General features: G+C 53.9%; 1 protein-coding gene across 2 annotated transcripts in view; it reads right to left on the bottom strand.

Annotated features, from left to right (window-relative positions):
• Positions 1 to 126: 126 nt before the first annotated feature.
• ZBED1 (zinc finger BED-type containing 1) overlaps positions 127 to 10,016 on the bottom strand; it is a 10,456-nt gene continuing 566 nt past the window's right edge. The window contains exons 1-2 of one of the 2 annotated variants that reach the window (XM_029240389.1): positions 9,035 to 9,054; positions 127 to 2,398 (exon numbers count right to left, since the gene is read on the bottom strand). In XM_029240389.1, the coding sequence (XP_029096222.1) occupies positions 261 to 2,360 (2,100 nt within the window). In that variant the 5' untranslated portion in view covers positions 2,361 to 2,398; positions 9,035 to 9,054 and the 3' untranslated portion in view covers positions 127 to 260. Of the gene's footprint in view, positions 2,399 to 9,034; positions 9,055 to 10,016 lie in introns of those variants that run through there. The other variant, XM_029240388.1, reaches the window with a different exon arrangement.

Genomic DNA, 10,016 nt, shown 5'->3' with positions numbered 1-10,016 from the left:
CCCAAAGCCCCCCACCTGTCCTTTGGGCCACCCAAAGCCCATCTCTCTCCTTTGGGGCAACCAAAGCCCGTCTCTGTCCTCTGGGCCGCCCGAAGCCCCATCTCTGTCCTCTGGGCCGCCCGAAGCCCCACCAAAGGTCCATCTCTCTGTTTTGTGCATTTCCTCTGTCCCGGGCAGCGCGCCCACCGGCGGGGTCAGTACTGACAGCCAAGCATCCGACGAGAGGCGCCCACGCGCGGTCCCCCCCCCCCACCGCCACGCTACACGAAGCTGCCGTCCCTGAGGCCGAAATAGCCGGCGTGGCCGGCATCGCCCAGAGGGAACGCCTGCTCGTGGCCCAGGCCCCACTCGCCCTCGTCCTCATCCTCCAGCTCGGCCGCGGCGCCGCGCGCATTCTCGTACAGGAAGATCTGCTCGTGCACGTGCGCGGGGGCCAGGCGGTTCCGCTTGGCACTGACGACGTTGGCCGAGGAGCCGAAGAGGCGCTCGGGGCAGACGCGCGTGGCCGCCACGGACCAGTACTTCTGCAGCACCCTGGGCAGCAGCGGGAAGAGCGCCAAGCGGTCGGACCACCACCTGAGGGGGTCCTCGTTGAGCCCCAGCACCTTCTGCGACTTGAAGTTGCTGAGCTCCTCCACCACCTGCGCGCGCCAGCCGTCCTGGTCCTCGACGCCCGCCGCGGGGCAGAAGATCTCAGCCAGCATGTCGTGGATGACGCTGGCGGGCGGCGGCGTGGCCGAGGGCGCCGGCTTCTTCACGGGGGGCTCCTCGGGCGGGGCGTACAGCTGGTCCCCGGGGGCGCGGTAGGCGCCGTCCTTGGCCTTGTCCAGGAGCCCCTTGGCCTCCTCCACCACCCTGTTCTCCACCTGCTGCCTCTCGAAGGTGGACAGGAAGGGCAGCCTCTTGTAGCGCGGGTCCAGGAAGGTGGCCACGTTGAGGAACATGTCGATCTCAGGCGTCTCCTGGTAGGTCTTGGCGAGCTCCTTGGCGATCACCTCCTTGGCCATGCTGATCTCCTTGGAGTCCGTCTCCTTGCTGTTGAGCGTGCTGTTGAGAAGCATGTGCAGCAGGGGCTTCACCATGCTGATGGTGGGGTACTTGGACCCGGACAGCATGTCGGCCACCTGCTTGAAGGGCTGCAGCAGGTCCACCAGGCCCTCGATGGTGGCCCACTCGGCGGCCTCCAGCAGGAGGTGGTGGTTGTTGCTGTCCTCCAGGAGGACCCCGGCGATGGCGAACTGCTGCTCCTTGAGGCGCTGCAGCATGGCCAGTGTGCTGCCCCACCAGGACACGCGGTTGCTGACCAGCATGCAGTGGGCAGCGTTCTGCTGCTTCTGCTTCTCGTACAGCATGTACATGGCCACGGTGGACTGCTGGAAGTACTCCACCAGCCTGCGGCAGCGGCCGAGCAGCGCGCCCAGCTTGGGCAGCCGGAAGGCCTGCTGGATGCCCGCGTCGAACGTGTGGCCCAGGCAGGGCATCTGCACCGCGATGTCCAGCAGCGAGCAGGCCTTGGCGATGTCCTTGCCACGGTCCGTGGTGGCGCTGAAGACCTTGGAGCTGACGCCCCACTCGATGAAGGCTTCGTACAGGACGCGCGTGATGGTCTCGGCCGCGTTGTCCTCCGGCACCTCGAAGGTCTTGAGGCAGCGGGAGCCCAGGAAGAGGCCGTGGGGGGCGGCGCGGCCCAGGAAGTGCGCGGCCAGCGTCACGTAGGTCCGATTCTGGCTCTCGCTGCGCCACAGGTCGGTGGAGATGCCGCACCACGCAGCCTCCGCCAGCTCCTTGAGGACCGCGTCCCGCACGGCGCCGTAGCGCTCGGGGATGGCCTTGCCGCAGAAGAACTTGCGGCTGGGCAGCTCGTAGCGCGGCTCGGCCGTCTTCAGCAACACCTTGAACGTGGGCTCGTCCACGATGGACGCGGGATAGAGCCCCTCGCAGATGAGGCCCATGACGGCGGCCGTCAGTTCCTGCTGCCTGCGGCCCTCGTGGCCGTGCACCGCTGCCGCCGCCGCCGCCGCTTTGGCGGCCGGCGGCTCCTGCGCGCTCTGCTGCGCGGCCTCGGGCTTGAGCTTGGAGAAGGCGCTGGCGAAGGCCTCGCGCATCTGCTCCGTGTTGCTCTTGACAAACTCGCAGAACTCATCGGGGTGGTTCTTCTCCAGGTGGTAGGACAGGTTGGAGGTGTTGCCCGAGTAGGCGATCTGGGCCATGCAGATGCGGCAGTAGATCTTCTTCCACTGCAGGATGCAGCCCTCGGCGTTCGTGTCGAAGCCGAAGTAGCGCCACACTTTGCTCTTGGCGCGCGGATGCGCCACCAGCTTGAGGTCGGTCTGCGCGCCCTCCAGGCTCTTGCCCTCCATTGCGCCACCCGGGCCGGGCCTCGCTCATTCGGGACGACCTGCCGAGAAGCAGCGAGACAAACACAGCGTGAGAAGAGACCCGGCTCCGGCCGGCAGGGAGCGGGGCTGCTCCGGAATCAAGGGCGCACGCAGAGGGTCCCCGGGGGCCGCCGCTCCGGCTCGTGGCTTTGGCACAGCAGAGGGGCCAGTCTGACAAGCCAGCAACTCTTCCATCCAGGTGCGTCCGAAGACACGCGTTTTTTTATTGTTAGTTTTGGGATCGTCTTTGGACTCCTGATGACAGCTCTTTCCTCACCTGAGCTGCTTTACTCTGTCCTGTTCTAGGAAATCCAAGCAGGGGGGCCTGTTCTCCAGACGGAGGCCACATTCCCAAGCGCCCCGCCAGCCCAAGACGACCCACCTCCCCAACCGAAAACCTGGTCGTCAAGTACGCGTGCCACACGCCACCATCAGATGTGGCTCCAATCAGAAGATGGAAACAGAGCGGATATTAAGTTGTCAGAGTGGCATTAAATACGAGCTTTTTCTAATTTTATGTTTTGAAATGATGCCTTTTTGACCACAATGAGATCTCACCTCACCCCCACCCCCAGCGGAATGGGTTTCATCAAAAAGAACACAAATAACAAATGCTGGTGAGGGTGTGGAGAAAAGGGAACCCTCCTACACCATTGGTGGGGATGTAAACTGGTGCAGCCACTATGGAGAACAGGATGGAGGTTCCTTAAAAAACTAAAAATAGAGATGCTGTATGATTCAGCAATCCCACTCCTGGATATTTATCCGAAAGAAACAAAACCACTCATTAGAAAAAAGATCCATGCACCCCCATGTTCACAGCACCACTATTCACAACAGCCAAGACATGGAAGCAACCTAAACGTCCATCGTCCACGGACAGAGGGACGGATAAAGAAGATGGGGTACATATATACAGTGGAGTATGACTCAGCCACGAAAAAGGAACGAAATTGCACAATTTGCAGCAACATGGATAGGCTTGGAGATTATTATGTTTAGTGAAATAAGTCAGACAGAGCAAGACAAATATTGTATGGTATCAGTTATATGTGGAATCCAAAACAAAATTTTTTTTTTCAACTAGTGAATATAACAGAAAAGAAGCAAACTCACAGATATACAGAACAAATTACTGGTTACCAGTGGGGAGAAGGAAGGGAGAGGGGCGATATAGGGGAAGGGGATTGAGAAGAACAAACTATAATACTTGGTATAAAATAAATAAGATACAAGAATATATAGTACAACACAGGAAATACAGCCAATATTTTATAACGACTATAAATGGAGTATAACCTTTAAAAACCGTGAGTCACTATGTTGTACACCTGAAACTTATATAATATTGTACATTAACTTATATCAAAGAAAGTTAAAAATATTACCTTCTGAACTGCACATGCTCTAGTTATTTTGTTTTGTTTTTTTAATCTATCTACCTATCTATCCATCCATCCATCACTTTATCTATCTACCTATCTATCTATCCATCCATCCATCCATCACTTATATCTATCTATCTATCTACCTATCTATCCATCCATCCATCCATCACTTATATCTATCTATCTATCTGCCTATCTATCCATCCATCCATCACTTATATCTATCTATCTATCTACCTATCTATCTATCCATCCATCCATCACTTATACCTATCTATCTACCTATCTATCTATCCATCCATCCATCCATCACTTATATCTATCTATCTATCTTGGCTGCGTCAGGTCTTCGTTGAGGCATGCGGCATCTAGTTCCCCAACCAGGGATCGAACCTGGGCCCCCTGCATTGGGAGCACAGAGACTAACCCACTGGACCACCAGGGACGTCCCTCTATTTTTCTCCTGGCTGCATCTGGCATCAGGAACCAGATTGGGGCAATAATGGATTTCTCAATCCCTGGAACTTCTCAAAATGCCCACCGTGGGCACTCACACCTGGGCACAGAGACACCTACGAGCTGTGGTGCAGCATTGCCCAGCTGTCAGGGGGACGCATTCGGCGTCCCGGAGCTGCCAGTCAGGGCCAGGACACCCAAAAGGGCAGCTGAGCTTTCTTAAAAGCTGCCTGTTACTCATAGACGTAGCAAACGAACTAGTGGCCACCAAAGTGGAAAGGTGGGGAGGGATAAATTAGGGGTTTGGGATGAACAGATACACACTACTATATATAAAATAGATAAGCAACAAGGACCTACTGTAGAGCACAGGGAACTACATTCAATAGCTTGTAATGACCTATAATGGAAAAGAATCTGAATATATATGTATAATTGAATCACTGTGCTGTACCCCTGAAGCTAACACAATACTGTAAATCAAGTATGCTTCAATAAAAGAGAAACTTTTGGGCTTCCCTGGTGGCACAGTGGTTGAGAATCCGCCTGCCGATGCAGGGGACACGGGTTCGGGCCCTGGTCTGGGAGGATCCCACATGCCGCGGAGCAACTAGGCCCGTGAGCCACGGCCGCTGAGCCTGCGCATCTGGAGCCTGTGCTCCGCCACAAGAGAGGCCACGATAGTGAGAGGCCCACGCACCGCGATGAAGAGTGGCCCCCGCTCGCCGCAACTAGAGAAAGCCCTCGCACAGAAACGAAGACCCAACACAGAAAAAATAAATTAATTAATAAAACTCCTACCCCTAACATCTTCAAAAAAAACAGAAAAAAAAGAAATAGAAAATTTCGAATTAGGCATGAGCATGAATTTAAAAAAAAAGAGAGAGAAACTTTTAATAATCATAAACAAATATACACATATATACCTAGACACAGAGAGAAAAAGATACGCTTTAAGAGCATGAATGTTAGTTTTATTACTTATTTGATTTCCTCAAATGATGCCCATGGAACAGACTTCCCCCTGAAATGGGTTAAGTCTGCAAGCTTTCAACCCCCTGTACAGCACTCAGGGGGTTAAATCACAAAGTGCACCAACCAGGCGTTTTCTGAGTGTGGGGCGTATGTTCAAAGCCAAAACCCAGTAACAACGACAGTGGTTTGAATAGTGGCCCCCCTCCCCAAATTCACGTCCCCCCAAAACCTGAGAGTGGGACCTTATGTGGAAACAGGGTCTTTGCAGAGGTGATGAAGGGAAGGGTCTGAGATGAGGTCCCCCTGGATGAGGGTGGCCCTACATCCAATGACAGGGTCCTTACAAGACACAGGAGAGGGGAGACACAGACACAGAGGAGAAGCCCCGGGAAGACAGAGGCAGAGATGGGAGGGACGCGGCCAGAAGCCCAGGGACGCCTGGAGCCCCCAGAAGCTGGAAGAGGCGGGAAGGACCCTCCCCTGGAGCCTCCGGAGGGAGCGCGGCCCTGGGACACCTCGACTTCGGGTTTCTGGTCTCCAGAAAGAGACAGGATGAACTTCCATGATTTTAAGTACTTTGTTACAGCCGCCCCTGCACGCTCTACTGATGAGAACAAAACTACAAAAGCTATGAGTGGTAACATCACCCCTGGTGCTGGGCGCCCTGCGGTCAAAAGGGCCCACCTGAGGCTTTCAGGGAGAGGTCGCACTTGGGGGGGCTGATTTAAGGGCCACGTCGGTAGCCAGGGATGGGGCAGAAGGATGTACTGCTCAGAGGTGAGGCCCAAAGTCTCCAGGACAGGGGGAGGGGATCCGATACAGCCAGGACTTTCACAAAGAGGAAACCCCCAAACCGCACATCCTACAGCCAAGCCAGGATGGGGCACCTGAGCGTGGGAAAGGTGGTCCCAAAAAGCGATGGGAACTGCACAGCGGGCACACCTGGGCTCTGGAATCTGAGCTGCCACATCCCTCGCGGGCCACGCAATTCAGTTTTATCAGATCCGACTACACCTGGATGATGATGGTGAATTACTGCTGTGATCTGGCTGAAGGAGTCCAGCGCCATCCTGGCGCAGACTTTTGCCCACAAAGCAGGAAGCATCCCTGACACAGTGACAACCTAAGGAGGCACCGCCCTTAGGGCCTCCCCCTGCGGCATCACCTCCTTCGGGCCAAAGATGTCAGAACCTCCAAGGAGGTGACACACAGTAGGAGGGTTCTGAGCACATACGTTGAAGGCGGCTGCACAAAGCCACCCTCCACTGTCTGGAGGGCAAGGTCTACATCTCCCGTCAGAGTCAGGAATCAAGGTTTTGTCAAAGCACCCTCTCCACAGGGTCCTTCTTACAGGGCGGCCTGAGCATCTCTGGGGGGGACCATCGCCAAGACACTGCCAGGGACGTGGCGAGGTCCTGCCTTTTCTCACATCAGAGACACCAGCCAGATCTTCCCACTCAGCTTCACCAACACAAGGAACATGTCACAAGACACAGGATGAAGCCACCAAGTGGAGAACCAGCTGCATTCTTCCCAGTCGGTACTTCGGGAAACTGGCAAGAACCAGAAACAGGGCCACTCTCCCTGATTTTTGTTTGTTTGTGTTGGAGATTATAGTTATTTTTCACTGGGAAAAAATGTTACTAGGAATAACATGTAAGTGACTTGTTATGTTACTTGAAATATATGTTGTAAATTTCTGTTTCAAATTTCTGTTCACCTTTTTTTTCACTTCAAATAAATTTAAATTTAATTAACATGTAAGTGAATAGGATCCATATGGATAAGTAAATGCCACATAAACAAAAGCTCTTTGGGGCTTCCCTGGAGGTCCAGTGGTTAAGACTCCACGCTTCCAAGGCAGGGGGCATGGGTTCGATCCCTGGTCAGGAAACTAGGATCCCACATGCTGCGTGGGACAGCCGAAAAGTAAAAATTTAGAAATTTATTTTTAAAAAAGCTCTTTGGGTGGGAGGGGGGGCGGGGGGGAGTACTTATTTTTTTTTAAGAGTCAAAAACTCCTAAGATCATGAAAACTGTGGTTTCACCTCCCTGGATCCACAACCCCCAACCATTCATATGTACACAACACCAACGAAAAATAACTTCCTCTTTATCGGTTTCTAAAAACCCTGCAGTTTGAACACCAGGAGCCACCCTAAAATAGCTTCATAAGTGGGCCAGCCGACATCTTTTGGGGGTGTCAGCCCATCAGTAGAAGTCCATTTCCAGACCTACCTCCTATTTCCAACAGAATTCTTAAGGGAAATGTCTGTGTGGTATCAGAACGTCCCTGCAAAACACACCTGGATGACTTTCTCTCCCTTTCAAAACTGATGCATTTAATTTGTAACAGACAATCGCCACAGAGAATCTGGAAATCAGAGTCTCCTACAGGAAGTTTTAATCTGCTTACACACGTCTCTATCAAGGCACAGCCTGCAACGATCGTGAGTTTGTAATGATCCTGTTTACAGATAGCGCATTTTAAGGTTACATTCAGGGGTGGGTTACCTTTTCAGCATCTTCCTTCACCTTTTCATAGAATCCAGGTGAACTCACACCACACGCCTGTCCCCCACCTGATAAAATGTGCAGGACCACCCACAATTGCAAAGCGACAGTAATAAATGTGAGGCAGCTCCATTTTATCTAAGGAGTCCCAGTAAAAGTTATATAATTGCATTAAACATGTGCAGTGTGCACAAGCAACTCATCAAAACGCTGAGACGATCTATAGACAGATTCTCTAGATACTGAAGATTTGACATGCAAATATTAGCAAACTCGTAACCAAGGTAGTTTTAAATCTGAGGCATGATCTGACCGCTCACGGTGGGTTAGCAAAGAACTTCCACAATACCAAATGCACTTCAGGAATCACCTCTGTGGTTTGTCGTTATCCGTTTAGAATATATAAATAAGAGAATATTTCCGTATCAACTATTTTATACTGTGCACGTTTTTATTTATATAGACTATATAAGTTATTTTTTAAAAAAAGGAAACATCTGATGTTTAAGAACAACAAACCCCAGCTACTCTCCATGTGAACTGGGCCTCTGGTTACTGTTTATTTAGCTCCATACCGGGGCAAAGTTCAATGTCTCCTCCCCCGCAAAGGTTAAGTCCAGTTAGGGGCAAATAAAAAATGGGTCCAAAAGCAGAGGAACAGTGCCACTTGGGACACCGGCCACCACCTGGCACATGGGACGGATGTTCGTTCACTCCTCCGCCCAGACCTAAAATGATTTCTAACCCCACAGACCACGTGGCTCGCACACAGCAAGCCCAGCAAGTCCATCTTTGGATGAAACAACCCTCTGCAAAAGCCGGAATAAGGATGCCCTCGGCTGACACATGGCCTCATGGCTGGTTTGCCTTTCCACAACTTTATTTTTTTTCTCAATCAGTCAACAGGTGGAAACCACAGGGCAAGCCCTCAGGTTGGATGCACCTCCAACACGTTTCCGAGGCACGCATTTTGGGGTGCTGCTGCGATAACACCGACAAGTCTAAATTCCATCCTCAACTTGTCTTTTCTGCGAGCGGCTAAACGGGCTCCCGGGCGAGACAGCCAGACCCGTCTAGGAGCAAAACTGCTCGGAGTGGTGCGCTCCACAACCTGGGGCCATTTGGGGCAACCTGGGACAGCTTCCCATACGTCTTCACTGTTTACAAGCCAATCCTGATCTCAAAGGTGACTATGCGGACCCCACCCCCGAGCCCCAGGTACTGGCTGGGGTCTTACCCTCTGTTCATTTCTGATTGCTCTCAATGTGTTTTTTTTTTATAAAAGATACCGAAATCCAGCTTATCAGAAAACCAAATGCTCACCTCACATAAACCTGGAAGATGTATTTCCCTTTGATGGAGGCCTGGGAGGGTGGAGCTCATATAAAAATATCTACTCCTGGTCGGAGCTGCAGGTTTGCAAAGTGTGGCCCCGGCAGCGCCCCTGCCGTCGGCGAGTGTGAGCGATTCTCAAGTATTTTCACAACCAAAGTCACATGTTCTTTGCCTTTTTTTTCACCCCCGCGTCTCAGGGGTGTTGCCCAGACGCTGCTGGGGGTGCCAGGTCAATAGGGTGGAAACACGGGTGAAACTGAGACTCCATCTATCCCCTTAGGCCACACAGTAGAGAGACCGGCCACAAGGTGACACAGCACCACTCTTCGCACCGAATACTTTGTTTTAGAAAGTAGTCATCTGTGACCTAAAAATACAATGTCATGTATGCTCGCGTAGCCTAGGGTGAGTGTGATCTCCTGCAAATTAGGGCAGACAGAGATTCCTACAGGTTCCCCCGTTTTACGTCCTGAGCACGCCGCTGCGACCAGACACAGCCCCAGACGGATCGCCGCCACCCCCCCCGCTCCCCGGAGGTCCCCAACGTGCGTGCAGAGCGCGAACGGGTCCCCGGAGAGTTTGGGACCGGAGACGCCGCGGAGGTCGCGGGGGGCCAGAGGAACAAGGTGCCCCAGAGCGGAAGCCCCTCCCTCCAGGCCTCGCCGCGCCCCCGAGCGCGCCCGGCGTCCCCCACCCACCCCGGGGAGGCCCGTCCTACCTGACCCTGCGCGCGGCCGGGCTCTCGAGCGCCCCCTCCTTCGCCCCGGCCGCGGGGCTGCGGGGCGCGCGGGACCCCGGGGACCCCGGCCCGCAGTGCGCGGGGGGAGCGGATCCCCGGGCCGACCCCGGCCCGGGATGCGCGGAGCGGGGGAGGGGCGCGTGGGGACGGCGCACCTCCTCCCCCGCGGCCGCCCGGCCCTGCTTCCGGGAGCGCCCGGCGCGGCGCGCCCTGGCCGGCGGCCGGGGTCAA

This window comes from Monodon monoceros, unplaced genomic scaffold, assembly GCF_005190385.1.
Source record: "Monodon monoceros isolate NGI ecotype Baffin Bay Population unplaced genomic scaffold, NGI_Narwhal_1 Super_Scaffold_22, whole genome shotgun sequence".
NCBI classification, from domain to species: Eukaryota; Metazoa; Chordata; class Mammalia; order Artiodactyla; family Monodontidae; genus Monodon; species Monodon monoceros.
The sequence above is the reverse complement of the archived record's forward strand: the minus strand, read 5'-3'. Positions and strand labels throughout refer to the sequence as shown.